The sequence below is a fragment of the Parasteatoda tepidariorum genome, chromosome 9 (assembly GCF_982258835.1).
Source record: "Parasteatoda tepidariorum strain Cologne lab strain chromosome 9, Ptep-v5.0, whole genome shotgun sequence".
Taxonomy (NCBI): Eukaryota; Metazoa; Arthropoda; class Arachnida; order Araneae; family Theridiidae; genus Parasteatoda; species Parasteatoda tepidariorum.
The window spans coordinates 104,826,524-104,843,094 of record NC_141763.1 but is presented as its reverse complement, the minus strand read 5'-3'; the positions used below and the strand labels follow the sequence as shown (position 1 = coordinate 104,843,094).

General features: G+C 30.2%; 1 protein-coding gene across 8 annotated transcripts in view; it reads left to right on the top strand.

Annotated features, from left to right (window-relative positions):
* The window catches only part of garz (Sec7 domain-containing protein garz), an 87,047-nt gene that overhangs the window by 44,437 nt on the left and 26,039 nt on the right, over positions 1 to 16,571 (top strand). For all 8 annotated transcript variants that reach the window (XM_016051529.4, XM_071187106.1, XM_071187105.1 and 5 more), the window contains exons 16-21: positions 322 to 447; positions 1,534 to 1,616; positions 3,650 to 3,713; positions 3,786 to 4,058; positions 5,405 to 5,581; positions 9,355 to 9,615. In XM_016051529.4, coding sequence (XP_015907015.1) covers positions 322 to 447; positions 1,534 to 1,616; positions 3,650 to 3,713; positions 3,786 to 4,058; positions 5,405 to 5,581; positions 9,355 to 9,615 — 984 coding nt within the window. The remainder of the gene's footprint in view (positions 1 to 321; positions 448 to 1,533; positions 1,617 to 3,649; positions 3,714 to 3,785; positions 4,059 to 5,404; positions 5,582 to 9,354; positions 9,616 to 16,571) is intronic.

Sequence of the window (16,571 nt, the reverse complement as noted above, 5' to 3'; positions counted from 1 at the left end):
TCGGAAAATATCTCTTTGTATAATATATAATTTTAAACAAGTAGAGAAAATTTAGTATATTTAGGATTTTAACTATTCAGAACTGTTATTACATACAGTTTGAATAAGGATTTCAAGTTAATCAAAAACTGAATACTAAAATTAACTTTGTAAGCTCACTGCAGTTTTTTTTAAAGTTGATTAACAAATATAATTTTTATGTATCAATATTTATGTATAATTTAAACATAATGAGTTCCTTTATGATTTTTTTCTTTTTTAAAATATATCTTTATTATATTTTTCTTAATCATTAATTTTTTATTATTTATTCATTTTTAGAAAAGTAACAATCAGCCCTTTGCAAATAATGATGCCGCCTTTACTCTAGCTTATGCCATAATCATGCTAAATGTTGATCAGCATAATCACAATGTGAAGAAACAAAACATTCCTATGACTTTTGATGTAAGTTATGTTCCTTATTTAGCTCTTTCTCCCAATTTCATCAATAAATATATTTTTTAATCTATTAGGTATTCTGTTTCATCCACCCACTCAACTTGTGAAGTGTTATTCAGATTTTTATTTGTTCATTTATTTTTTTAGGATTAAAAAAAAAATATTTATTAGGGTCTTCCAAGAATTCATATTTTCTTTTTTGAGCTTTTTGCAGAAAGTAAAAATACCTTCTGTTTTTTGAAGTTATTTTAACTTCCTGTAAAAAATAAACATACTAAAGATGGATGGAGCTTAATAAATTTTGTATCTGAACGATTCTTATAATAGAATATTATACTTTGCTCAATTATAAAGATAATTGTCTGCAACATTTTAACTAATGTTTCTCCATGCATGATATATTGTGTACAGTTTGTTGTTGAAGTAAAAATAAAATAAAGAGAAGTTTCTATGAATAGTAAATCAATTGTGAAATATGTAGATGAAACTTTTGTAGTTGAATATTATAAGAGTTTTATGAAATATGATAAAACCTGTAATACCCAAAACTTCTGCTATTTATTACCAAACATGGTGTATATTTTTTAAAGAAAAATTTTAGTTTCAAATTTGTGTCGTAACTTTGTATGAAATGTGTTTTATATTCTAGTGTCTGAAATGTCCTATAGACTGTTATATAACTTGATATGAGTTTTCTTAGTGAAAGTTAAGTAAGACCCTAAAAAAGCTACTTGTGCTCTTTTAGCTAAGGGCTACCCCAGATCTACTTGTGCAAATTTGTAAAAAGCTTTAAGTGACATTTTTTTGATGAATAAGATGGTGATAAAATGGTTTTCTGTGCAAAGAAACACCAGGTTATTTTGCTAATTATTACCTAACTATGAACAGAATAACCATTCAGGAAATATTTTTGTGTTTTTAAAGCCAAAACACTGTTTTAATTTAAATGGTAGTTATTAAATAATCTAGATGATTGGTTAAGTGCTTATACTTGCTAAGGAAACTATTTGGATTTAATGTTCGTAGGATTTTTTTAATAAGTATTTTTCCCAGTCTTCATAAATCTATGTATATTTTTTTTTTCATTTGTAGGATTTTAAAAAGAACTTAAAGGGAGTTAATGGAGGAAATGACTTTGACGAGAATTTATTGGAGGAGATTTACACTTCAATAAAGTAGATATTTCATATGTTATTGAATTCACTTTTGTAATCTTTAAATAATATTGAATCTTATTCTGATTTCTAATTTTTATTTATTGAAGTTATTTTTAAATATAAATTCCACCAATTAAATTGCTTGATGCGTCAATAATATATATTATTCAAAGGTTTTTTTATCATTTATTGCAGCATTTTATTCAATTATTACACATCACTCAATAAGTCTCGGGTCTGACACATAAATGACACCACTGCTAACAAAACCATATGATTTCTGGATATTAGCAACTTTCAAGCCTTAATTGTCAAAATTTCATGTCATTCTGATAATTAGTTTAGTTTAGAAGCTGCAAGTGGTTTAAGTGACCCTATTTTTGTAATTTTTAAACCAATAGATAAAAAAAGAATTTCGTATTTTGATTAAGAATTGTTTTTGGATGGGGAAAAATACTGTTGAAGCAAAACACGATGGCTTGCTGGATTTGAACACAGTCATAAAGACATTGATGATGCTAAACACTCAAGTCATTTTAAAATCAACCAGTGTTCCAGAAAGTATAAAAAAAGTTACTAAGATAGTTTTGGAAGACTGTAAAGTGAAGTTGTGTGACACCTTAAGGATATCAGAAGGTGATGTGTTTATAATTTTACATAAAAATATGAGCATATGCAAGTTACTTTCGAAATGGGTGCAGCATTTACTCACACTCAACCAAAACGAACGTGTTGTTTGAAACTTTTAAAACAAGTTAAAAAGGATGTCTATCGTTGGTATGTGACAATGGATGAAACTACTGCTACATTCTTGAATAAAAAAAAATCTTCAGGTGAGGGGAAAGCAGCTGATGAAAGTTATCCAAAGCAAACAAAATCTCAAAAAAGTCAGCTGGCAAGTTTATGGCTTCCATATTTTGGGACGTGCATGGTATTTTGTTCATCAACTATCTTGAAAAAGATAAAACTATCATTAGCAAATATTACAAGGCATTATTGGATCCACTGAGCGAGGAAATCAAGTAATAATGACAAATAAAGTTTAATTTCTAAAAAGAAAAATTTTCTTAGCTTAACCGAAGACTTATTGGGTAAGGTGTTATCTTATGTATGATGATAAAAAAAATTTTTTTAGCCCTTAGGGATTTGCTTTGAACTTTTGAATTGTGGGGTACTCAGATTTTTACAGCGTTTTGATGTATGACAATTTAGATGATAAAATGTGAAACTTGAATGAAATCTGTCCTGTTCTCGTTGAATCTAATTTTTGGTCTGCAACTTTTATGATTCTGAACCATCTCTTAAACTATTCTACTGATATCATTTAAATTTTACATTCATCATACTTTACAACTCAATATTTTTTTTACTGTTTTCAAATAAATTGGTAAAAAAATTATAATTATTAAAATTTATTTTTATATATCAAATTATCTTTGAATAAAGAAATTTTGCATTTTTGGGCAACCTTTTTAATTTGCTTAAAAGGTACCCAAGATATGGCGAAACATAAAAAAGTAAAAGTGAAATTTCCAAATTTTCATCTGCTCTCCTACTTGTACATCAATTGTGACTATATTTCACAGATTGCCTCCATTCACCCTCCTCATATTTTGAGAATCCAATTTCATCAAAATAAAAGGTATATTTATATTTAATGTGTCTGTTCCATGAAATTAGTAAATAGCCCTAAATTATTAGCGCGTCTGAGATCACCTTTTGAACTATTAAAATGTACACTTTGAAAATCTGATTATTAGATTAAAAAGTTACTCTGGACTACAAAGAATGTCATTTCTGTCAAATTTGAGCAAGATTTTCTGTAATGCTATAATAAAGTGTTTAAGAATATTTCATTTTTAGTTTATAAAATTATTTTTTATTTGTGGGATAGACAGCTCAAGGTAGGTTCTATCTTTTCATAAGAGTTTTCTTCTCGCAAGTGTTCTCCTGCTTTTTGTTTGCTTTATAAGTATGTTTTTTTCTCAGCTACTTGCAAGCTATTAAATAACAAAAATTAAGTACTATTTAAGTTTTTATTTTACTATTAGGAATGAAGAAATTGTTATGCCAGCTGAGCAAACTGGAATTGTTCGAGAGAATTATCTGTGGAAGGTACCAGCTATTTCCTGTTAACCACTCTTATTTTTCTGAGCAGAATTTTTACTATGTAATAAATTTTTTCAGGTGCTTCTGCGTAGAGGTAATAGCAAAGATGGAAAATTCATTCACACTCCAAACGGTGTATTTGATCACGATTTGTTTTCATTAATCTGGGGGCCAACAGTTGCTGCACTCTCTTTCATCTTTGATAAAAGCTTTGAGCCATCTATAATGGATAAAACAGTTAAAGGATTCAAGAAATGTGCCATGATTGCTGCTCACTATGGGATGAGTGATGTCTTTGATAATTTAATAATCTCTCTTTGCAAGTTCAGTACACTCATGAATACGGCAGAGGTTAGAGTCTGCAATAACTATCTTAATATTCTTTTCACATATGTTAAAATCACCTTTGCTGTTGGTGTGATAAGATTTTTTTAATATAAGTAATATTTTGTACTTCACGAACTAACGCTTTCTGTTTGGTAAATAAGTTTTTAAAATTTTGATATAAACCAATTTTAAAGGGAATTTTTTTAATGTACATTTCAGGCTTTAATTAAAAGGTTAATAGAGCCTCTCGAGGCAATGGCTCATTTTATTAGCATTTTTCTTCACCTCCCACCCTTAAGTAAAAGTATGAGAGATAAAAATTAATTTAACTCTTGTATTGGTCATTTAATAAATTCCTAAGTTTGTATTAATACGAACACTCTAATTATCTCTCTCTAGTGGGTTAGGGTGCATGCTTTGATAATCACTAGTTTAGACCAAATAATTATAGTTTAAATTATAAACCTTGGCAGTGGGTTAACTAACATAATAGGAAGAGCTGTTTTCTTGACAACCTCTCTATATTGTTTTTACATTTTGAAGTTAACTTTCTCAAGTGCGCTAATGTGCACTTAACGTTCCCTTTCTCTTCAAATGTTTGTTCAGGGAATATTTTACGAATCACGTCTCATTGTGGTTTTAATCCCATTAGGTTGATTCATATACTATTCTCAGTACCCATGTAAAATGTCTCCAGTAGATCATGAGCTAGAATCTTTCTGCCATCATGCTAATTGTGATACGTTCTTATGGTTTTGTAATATAAATATGAATTAGTTCTCTCAAAATATTAACCCCAAAAGTGTGTTTTTCACTTTGTTTGAGCCATGCTAGATTAGGCTCAAAATTACGAAAGTGCACAGTTAAACATTGATTACTGCAAATCTGATATTGATCAGCTGTTTAATGCTGGTGATAGCATAAAATTATTAGTTTATGATATTTAGTTATCTATGGCTTATTGACATATCCTTTATAATTTTATTTATTAAAATAGCACAAACCAAATTTCAAATTAACATAAAATCATAACTTAAATATGCATTTTTGAAGTGGTCACACCTTCAATTTTAATGCAGAGCTGTAAGCGTGTTGTAACATCTTCTGCTGTGGGTCACTACTGACCTTTGTTGCATTTATTGCACAAGAATTTCTCTAGGACTGTCTTATGAGTTTTAACACAAAAGATGGATCAAACAGAAAGATTCATCAGTTTCAAATTTACCAAATAAACGAAAGGTCAGTTTTTTAAAAAAAAGGGCTGAAAATCATGTCCTTCTTTTAATTATGAGTGTTGAAGCAGAATCTTGATTCCATTCAAAAAAACTAAAGTTTCGAATGAGTGTGTCACACCTTTCTTTTCATTTTAGACTCCCAAGACCTTACCTCTCTCTTTTGGAAGTAACACAAAAGCCCAGATAGCAACAAAAGCAATGTTTTTACTTGCACACCATCATGGAGATATTTTAAGGGAAGGATGGAAAAACATTCTAGATTGTGTTTTGCAACTTTTCAAGGCTTCTTTACTACCTAAGGAACTTGTGGAGGTATAGTTTATTGTGTCTGTAATAGGGGTGCAAAGCATTAAACTTTAAAATTTTAAAGTCAGAAATAGAAAATTGCTTAATAATGCAAAACCAATCTTATGAACTTGAAAATTAAAATGAAGTAGTAGTACTAAAGTGTTTTATTGTTCCCGTGTTAAAAAAATAAAGCATTCCCTTGGCAGCCTGTTTTAGACCAGGAGTGTCATGGAGGTTAATCTTTCACATTGTCATGATCAAAGGAGTGATTCTAAAAATCTTATGGTCAGCATTGTGCACTTTTTTCTTCCTTGACAAACACCTATTGATCTGAAACTCATTTATCTTCTGACTTGGAGGATCAAGACAAGTGTATATTTGCTCCCCCAACTATTAACATTTATTTTGAAGCTATTCTAAAAGCTATGTGCATTGTAATTAATGTTGTATAAATCAATTTAAGTCGTGAATTGAAATTTTAAAAAAATGATTAAATAAAGTAAACAATCAAGTTTTAATGTTTAACTCCATGCCTTTAAATAATTCTTCTATTAACAATTTTTATTAAGGAACTATCATATAACTTTAAAATGAACATTATAAAATAATGAGGGGCATTAACTGTTTAAGTGTGATGCAATTTAGAATTAAATAATTTTTAAACTAAATATAACTTTGGAATAAAATAATAACTTATAATGTATTTGGGCATCTAAAGGGGCTTAGATCACTTATTCTTCCAAGATATTTTTAATATTAAGCATGTGTGTTTTTCATAACACTGAATATCTGATATTCCTAAAAACAGTTTATATGATTATAGACCAATTATGTAGAAGCTACCATTATAATTCAGAATAATAGAAGAAAGCAGCTATAGGTGACTGAACAAGAATGGTCTCTGCTAAAAAATACAAATCTGCAAATGTGTTGATAGTGAGTGTATATATATATATATATATATATATATATATATACATATATATATATATATATATAAGTTCATAACGAAGAATAAAACAAAGAAAAATAATAGACAAATGAAAAAGGGGGGGAAATAATAAGTAAAAAATAACAAACAACAGTTTATTAAAAATAATAATAAATAAAAAAAATTTAAAAAAAAAAAAAATCATGAAATGTTAATTAAAAAACCGGAAAAAAAAGGATATAATCTTTTCTTCAGCCCACACGATTATATCCGCAAAACAGAGTGCTTTCTGATATTGTATCAATAAAGCCAAAGCTAAATATATTAATACAATAGTGTGAGGAGCACTCAAAAAAATTTTTTAAAAAATAACAACAAATGAAATAGATCACAAAAAGTACAAATAAGTAAAAATAACATGTAAAAACAGATAATAAAATAAAATAAAAAGAAAAAACATTAAAAAGGGGAGACTATAAAGCGAGCAGCAAAATCAGTTCAACTTACATGGACGGATATTTTTCAAGAATGATTTAAAAATGTTTTCGCAGAAAGATTACCAGATTACAAAATATGAAAACAAAAGCGCAAATTGAGTGTAACAAGAGGGTTTTAAAGTGTCGTTCTTACTACACTGTTGAAGTGATTTGTTATTCTGAGTTTTGATTTGTTAGTTACCAAGGATGGGCCCGAAATGGATGTGTATGTATATATATATATATATATATATATATATATATATATATATATATATATATATATACTAAAAGGCAACAACCATAACAAAATTAACAAACCTTTTTTAACATATAAGACATAATACAGGACACATAACATAAGAAGAGGCCATCTGCCTTGTTTGCTTTCAGTCACATTCGCTGCACGGAAAGAACCAAAATGCCCATCTAACCACTGTTTAGTTAAAGGGTTAGGAGGTACACAATGATGTGTGTATGCATAAAGTGGGGAATATGCTTTCTACATATATATAAACATGTTTTCTTCCAAAAATAGTTATAATTTTTTTTTTTGATAGGAGTTCCAAAATTTGATTTAAATATTAAGCTAACGAATTATTAACTTAATTGATGTAATTATTATTCATGTATTATCCTTAATTTTCCTTATCCACTTATCTAATTAAAACAAATTAACTTCAAAGTTACTATTTCTTTTTATTATTATTTATTATTATTAGCTGTCATTAATATTTATTTTTATCTATTGCAAATTAAAATTATTAACAATAGTTTTATGAAAAATTTGGTTATACCTTAAAGTTAAAAAAAACGAAATCACTTATAACAGTTTTTTTTTAAACTTAAAGTTTATTTTTTCTTGCTGGTATGATTTTTATATTTTGAATTGCCAAATAATAATACTACAAATTATTAATTTAAATGTTCAAAGACAGCTTTCTGTTATTATTCTCTTTCATAATGTGCCAGTTCAGGATTTTTTTTTTTTTTTTTTTTTTTTTTTTTTTTGAAATTTATTGTAAAATAAAATTATTAATAACACTGGAGAACAAATTTTTTGTTGCATTTATACAAATACCTAATCTAACCAAATTTGATTATGGGTATTGTAAATCTAAAATTAGTTTTCCTCATTCTTAAATTTACATACAGATTTTTGTAGACTATTTTTTGTCGAAATGAACAAGTTTTAAAACATTATATACACCAGGTGTGTTGCATAAATATTGCGATAAAACTTCATGGGGAGTTAAGCCACATCATCAGAATTTAAATTCCATGCACCTAAATGTTGTCCTAGTGGCTAGGGGTGCTTTCCTATTATCAGTGTTTTCACTACAGCGCGAGAACGTGAGAATCTTGCATATTTGTTTCTTTTCTCGCAATAAAAAATGATAACCGCAAGAAGTTTGCGCACTCTATTATTCAATTTCAAAATGCGCGAATTTTGGAAAAAATTTTGTCTTTTGCCAAAGGTTTATTCATGTAAGATGTTTACATTTTTTGTGCATGAATGTAAGATGGACAAATACCTTGTTAAGGCGGCATCTTCTACTCCTAGCAGACAAATGAAAATGAAACAAATGTCGGTAGAAACGGTCAAAACGAAGCAAATACGGATATTTTTCAGTCAAATAAATATAATAGCTGATGAAAAAGTAGATATAGAACATTTTCCAAATGATGCAGCAAAAATATTCAATTAGAAGATGTTGAAAATGTATTATAATTAAAGAAATAATTTTTTTCCAAGTCTACTCGTGTTATTTTAATTTTTAGAAATCTCACTTAACTTTTTGAAATCTCACCCTGTTTTTGAGAAAGGGTGCGAAATTCTCTCCCATTTTTTTTTCTGTAATGAAAACACTGTATTATGAACTGTTTTTTTTAAGGTGTTTCTGAACAGGTCATAATAGTTAAACTCCCTGTCGACCTATTCAAAAAGGCACAAATAAGTACATGTAGGTCGTACTAGGGAATAAGAACCTGAAGCGTCATAATAGAGAATGTATGACAACATTTCTGGAATTTAAATCCTGATGATGTGCCCTAACTGCCCTTGAAGTTTTGTACAACACGCCTGCTGTATATAACATTTTTAAACTTGTACATTTTGACAAAAAATTTCATTTAAAGGAACTGTAGCTTGAAGAGGGAAACCGATTGCATGCATGAAATCAGCAATACGAAAATAACTAAGATATGTTTTTAAAAAAATCTCCTGCAACAATAAAAAAAAAAAAAATTTCCAGTGTCGTAGTTTTGTTATGATATTTCAGCTATACATAACCATGATTATAATTATGTATATAGGTAATGTATGAAAGCTTTTTTTTTCTTCTTTATGTTAGGTAGCATTTGTAGTAAAGTTGATTATTATATTTCAGGCTGAAGATTTTGTCAATCCTAAAGGAGTGATATCCCTGATCCGAGAAGACGTCCCCATCATACCTCGTGCTGAATCTGGTCTGTTCAGCTCTTTTTACTCTTACATAGTTTCTAACTCTGAGTCACCTCAAAGACAACCGACTCAAGAAGATGAGGCTTTGAAGCAAAACGCTGAGGATTGTATTATCGAATGCCACTGTGAACAGTTGTTCACAGAAAGCAAATTCCTCAGAGTGGATTCTCTTCAAGAATTAGTTAAAGTAAGGAAGTAGGGTGACCTAAAAGATAAACCTTATGTCTGTGAATACCATTTCCTTTTTGCTAAATAAATGCATATTCCATTCCTGAAATACTGCTGCTTCATGTTCTTTAACATCTGTGAAAGAAATTAATCTGTGCTGGTTCTAATTGTACTGATGTAATAGTAATTTTAAGATTGTTATTGGTTTTGTTAGTAAAATACACGCTACATTTTTGTTATTAAGCTGCTTAATTTTTCCTTTTTAAGAATAAGATGTGAGTATTTTAAGGTTATAATTTTTTTCTTCATTTACACATCATTCCTTTTTTTTAAAATAAATATATATATATATACAGGGTGTGTTATGAACGTAATGCGCATTTTCTGGGGAAAATAGATTTATTGATCCTATGGGTACAAATGGCCAAAATTCTTCAAAATAGTTCCCTTGTGCATCAATACACTTGCGGAGACGATTCTGCCACATGTTGGAAGGCACCCTGGAACTCCTCGACAGGAATGCCTCTCTGGAACCTTGTAACATGAGCTTGGATGTTCTCCACCGACTCCCAGTGCTTTCCCTTCAGCTCTCTTTTCAGTCGGTGGAGCAAAAAAAGTCACACGGCGGGGCTATAGGGAGGCTAAGGCACCAACTTATCAATTCCAGCAATTCTTCACTGCGCAAAACTCGAACTTCTTTTTGCTCCTCCATCAACACCTTCGGCACAAGCTTCGCACAGACCTTTCGCATTTGCAAATCCTCTGTCACAATCCCATATACCACACATATTGACAAGTTTAGGGTATTATTACTTTATTTATTTCAGGATTTTTAAAATTATTAGCTGTAAGAAAATATTGCTTAGATATGAGTTTTATTTATATTTTTAATATGAATTGCACAGAACGAATTAAAATTTGTAATTTTTCAAAATAATTATATGATGAAATTATGTGTGGAACACATTGTTTGTTGATAGTTTTTCAGCTCTTTTCACGTAATTTTTTGAATTCCGATATTTTTGTTATACTATCTTGTTACAACGTGCAAATTTCAAATTATAATTTTTTTATTCGTTGCGATGATGTCATGATATTTGGTGATAGTTTTTTCAATAGTTATTTATAATTTTTACAACCCTTTTCACATGGTTTCAAATTCTAATATTTTTAATACAATGTTATTACTGAGACGTTCGAATTTGAGTTATCAATCTTTGACATAATTCGTTTCATGATAATTTATAATTCCATCATAACTTCACAGTTGTGGATGATAATTTTTTCATTTTGTAATTCACAATTTTTTTTCTCAAAGTTTTCCAAACTCTAATATTTTTAACACACTATTTTGACACATGAATTTCAAATTTGAGTTTTGAGGTGTACAACTTATGGCAGTGTCTTAAAATCACGTTTCCTGTCGTTTATACTGAGAATTCGCAATGAATTTTGCAAGGGGGCTGGTTTTACAAATTTGAATTTCTTGAAGGGACCGTTTTTCAAATTAGAATTTTGTGAGTGAGCCATTTTTTATAATTTAATTCTTGTCTATTGCCATTTTTTAAATTGGAATATTTTGAAGAGGCTGCAAAACAACACGAATATTTACTCTGATCGACCCTTCATATCTGTTCCAAAAATTTGTTTTTTTCTTTAGAATAAATGGGCAGAAATATTACATTATTTTAATCTTTTATTTTTATTTCTGGTTATTGTTCTTTTATCTCTTGCGTTTAAAGATAATAGAAGATAGTTTCACTTTCCTTTGCACATATTTGCACTATTCTTTTTTTCTTCCTGTATGCTTTTGCCGTGTTGTTTTATATATCTCGAATTTATTTTTTATTTTACAATAAAGAGACATGTTTTTTAATGTCCTGTTCTAGTTTTTTGCTCTTATCTAATTTACTCTTTAATATGTTCTCTGTCGACGAAATTTGAAGATGATTAAGCTTACATTTGGTATCATTGAACATTTTACTTCCATAGCTGCCAACTCTACTGGATTTTGTTTTTCCTGGTCTACTGATTTATTTAAAATTCTCCTGGTTTTTGTACATTTTTGAAAATTTCCTAAACTTGAGTAAGTTTCCTAAAAAAGTCCCTTTTGAAATAAAATTTTTGTACAGATTATTGCTTGCTTGTTTAAATAATTAAATGAGTATTGATAATAGTACATAATGAAATAAACCTGATTTATAGAAATCAGTTCAAAACTTTTTTTGTTCTAAAGTGCTTAGTTTATTTATATTCAGAATTCTCTTTTTAAATTAATTAAAAAAATCTTATTATCTTTGATGAATTAAATGTCTTTTAATATTTGAAATTAGGAGTAAACACAATACATAACATTTCAAGTATGTTTAATGTCAATCATAAATGGAAAATATTACATTTTTTCTATTTTGATGACTGTAAAATTCCCTATGTGTAAAATATTTAGTACATTGTGCAACAATTATCATGAAATTTATATTATTTCGTAAAATCTAATTCTTTTCCTATCCCTATTGGCAGCTATGTACTTTTCATTCGGTTTGGTTTCTATTAATTTTAACATTAGATTTATATTTTAATAAAAGTTTTTGTAACACTTATACTTTATTTTAAAACATAAATTTCTAATAAATGTTTTATGTTTTCTCTGTAATGTTTGTTTCTATTTTTTCTTCTTCATAATAAAAGGTGAGATCTTTTTTTTTCTTCTTTTTTTGATCAATTTTTTTAAATCTGTATAAAGAGATTAAAATCAGTTAAAATATTATTTTCTATTGAGAGGACAGCCCTATCCAATTGTAACATTTTGAGTATTTTATTTAGTTAATTCTATAAGATTTTATTTACTATTTAATTCAGAATGCTTATATATTTATTAGTTTCTTTTGTGAGAGGACTTCCCCTGACAGTCCCTTAATGGAATTAAGGTGAAGCTCTTTAGGATATGGATTGCCTAAGGTATTAATGGCGAGGGCATCACACTCGTATAGGATGTGATGTGCTGATTCTACCGCTTCACGGCATTTCCGACATATTGGTTCTTGTTCGAAAAGTCCCATTCTATGTAGATGTTTCCTGAAATGATGAAGCCCACAATTGTTTGAATCTTCAATCTTGGGAGCCTAAGAATTTCAGAAGCAATTTTTGCGGAAGGGCTGCTGATCATGCTTTTAGCATGTTTTTGTCCAGGAGAATTGCGCCAAACTTTGTTCATCTCCTGTTTTTCCCATTTTAGGACGGCCTTCTTTGGAGTCTTCATATTGATTCCACCGAAGGGTTCCGTTCCTATTGGATTGAAAGAGGATCTCTGTTTTGCGAGTTCATCAGCTCTTTCACTACCATCAATTCCCATATGCCCTGGTACCCAAATAAGAATGATTTTAGTCCTTTTTGCCAGTTCTATTAGGAGATTCTTGCATTCCAGAACAATTTTTGATTTAACTTGAAATGAGTAAAGAGCCATCAAGGCTGCTTGACTGTCGCTGAAAATAAGAATCCGTTTACCATGGTAGCCTTTCTTAATATTTATCTGCAGGCAGTTTACGATAGCAAGTACCTCCGCCTGAAAGACAATAGCATATTCCCCAAGACCTTCAAAAAGGTTGAATCTTGGTGACATGCCACAGACCCCCAGTCCTGAGAGGTTACCTTTCTTCGATCCATCGGTATGCCAGATTAGATCATCATTTTTTGTATTAATCGTGTTGTTATCCCATTCTTCTCTGGTAGGAAAAACTACCTCAAATGGTCTTTCAAACACGTACTTTCTCTCCATGCAGTCAGAAGGCATAAGGAGAGTTGGATGGTGAATTTTCTTAGTAATACTGGTATGACCTCCAGAAGAAGGCTTGTCATACCATTGATAGTGCAATTTAATTCTATATGCAGTCATTCTGGCAGCGCTGCACATGAAGATATCTAAAGGAGTCAGGTCCAGAATTGCCTCTAGTGCTCTGGTAGGGGCTGTGGACATTGCGCCTGTGATACACAAGTAGGCCAGTCTTTGCAGACTTCCCAGCTTGTCCTTCACAGTTTTCTGTTCCACTTTACACCACCATATCACTGAAGCATATATGAAAGCAGGTCTGACAATTGCTGTGTACATCCAAAACATCATTTTTGGTTGTAGACTCCAGTTTTTACCAAGCATGCGTCTGCACATCATTATGCATTTTTTGCTTGATTGATTTTGTAATCAACGTGTTTATTCCAGGTGAGTTTTTGGTCAAGGATTAAGCCTAAAAATTTCACCTCAGAGGCAATATTGATTTCAACGTCAAAAAGTTTTGGGATAAAGAAGCCTTCCCTTTTTATTTTACGAGTGAATGGTACTAGATTGGTTTTCTGTGGATTTATGTCCAGATTCCTCTCCCTGCACCATTTGCTTACATAACTTAGAGCGTTTTGCATCAGTTGGCAAGTTATGTGAAAATCTTTGCCAAGGATGAGTATGACAATGTCATCAGCATATCCCTGGGTGTAGTAGCCTATATTATTTAGATGTTTTATTAGGCTATTTACAACCAGATTCCAAAGTAATGGTGATAGTACACCTCCATGTGGACAGCCTCTGGTTGTTTTCTTTTCTAATGGCTCGTTGAAGATATTCATTTGAATGACTCTATCCAAAGGTAGGGTCTTAATCCATAAACATGAAGTTTGGTCTATCCCTGTTTCCTTTAAGGCATTAAGGATTGATAGGTGAGAGGTATTATCAAAAGCACCCTGAATATCTAGGAAGGTGGCCAATGCAATTTCCTTTCTCTTCAGGGTGTCTTCCATCTTAGATACTAGCTTGTGTAAGGCTGTCTCTGTGGATTTACCAGGTTGGTAGGCAAACTGTAGATAATGCAAGGGGTTATTGCTACCCAGGTAATCCCTAATATGCCTATCAGTAATTTTTTCCATAATTTTGAGAAAGAATGAAGATAAGCTGATTGGTCTGAAAGACTTAGCCTGGTCATAGTTACTTTTGCCAGGTTTAGGAATGTAAACAATCCTGGTTTTCTGCCATAGCTTTGGAATATGTCCCAGTGCCAGACTGGCTCTGTAAATTCTGGTTAACACAGGGATGATAGGATCTCCTGCCTTTTGGATCATTACAGGAATGATTCCATCAGGTCCAGGGCTTTTAAGTGGTTTGAAGGTGGAGATAGCCCACCTGACATTGTTTTGATTGATAATGTTCTTAGCATAGGTCCATTGATTTCTTTGTATTCTTTTTACAGATCCAATGAAATGCTGTCCTTCATTGCTATCCATATCAATGGCTCCTGGAAAGTGAGTTTTGGCCATAACTTCCATTATCTCTTTTCCAGTCGTAGCAAAGTTGCCATCCTCATCCTTTAAGGTGCCTACCATTATGGGTTCATCCCTTCTAATGATTCTTTGGAGTCTAGCTCCTTTAGAGATAGAATTTACCTCTTCACAGAACTTTCTCCAGGATTCTTGTTTGCTTTTTCTAACATTTTTGTTATAGTTGGTCAGGGCTCTTTTATAGTTGTCCCACTCACCATGTTTCTTTGCTTTATTGAAGAGTTTTCTGACGTTTGCCCTTTCAGTTTCCAAAGAGTTATTCCACCAAGGACATTGGGGCTTTGCTCTTTTGGTACGTATTGGGCAATTTTTATTGTCTGAACCTAGAATTTCGTTCTGCAGAGTTTCTGCTGCAATTTCTAGATCATAATTATCTCTAATATAATTTTCACCCAGTTCAGTCAGCCCCATGATATCGTCTTGGAATTTCTTCCAATTTGTTCTCATGGGGTCTCTGAAGCAGCGGTCAATATTTATATTGGAGTTTATTTCAAAATGGATGTTTTGATGGTCGGAACCTGATGGTCTTCCATCTACTTTCCATTTCGTGATATTTTTACTAATAGCCGGTGTTGCTAAAGTAATGTCAATTACTTCAGAGCGATTAGAAGTTATGAAAGTAGGGTCATTGCCTTTATTCAAAATATCTAAATTGTAATTAAGAATAAATTCTAAAAGACACTCACCTCTTTTATTTGTGTCTGTGCTGCCCCAGACAGTATGGTCTAGCCCTAAGACTACCTGCAAGCTGTTTTCTGCACAAAACTACAGGAGTTTGTGCAGTGTTTAATCAGATAATTTTAAAAGAAAGTTAATCTTTACTATTAATTATGAGTTAATGATTCATTTATGAAGTCAGATTATTTTTTATAATTTTATCTTTATAATTTTACCCTTTTTTTAAGAAGAAAAAAAAAGTTCACTTTTCTTCATTTTTGCATCTTTCTCATCATGCAGGTGCAATGTATGAAATGAAATTAAAAAAAGATACAAAATTTAACAGATATACAAAAATTAAACATGTATTTCATCAAAAATGTTGCTTTTGACTAAGGACTCAATTGCAGAAATAAGACAAAAATTATAGTTTTCTGTGTTTGCAAAAGGGCGATTATTATTATTTAAAAAAATAATAAATGAAAAATTTCTCTTCCATGTAATATATTTCTATTGTGTGTAATACTATTTTTTCCCTGTATTGTATTATATTTTTTAGTTGATGTAAAATATACAACATAATGTATAAATTACAAATATTAATTTTTTGTGTTTCACTGCATATTTTGTTCACAGCACTGTCAGTATATGCTATGATATTAGACTGGAATTTTTTAAAAGCATATCTGGAAAAGTCAAGAAATTTTATTGTTTTATTTGAGTAGCAACCTTGTTTATTACAATGATTGATTAAAGTAATGTAAAAGAAAAAAAATTATATGCAAAGTAATATTTTAAATTGGTCAAATTAATTAAATACTTCTTATTATAAGCTCTACATTTATAAATAGATAACTAATAAAATGTAATATGTTCCTTTTTATCAGAAAAAAAAAATTACACATAATGAGAAGAGGGAAATAATTATAGTGTGCGAACCAATTACTACATATACTGGTACTAAAACAAATTTTAATCGTTACTGATGCATTATTAGTTTAG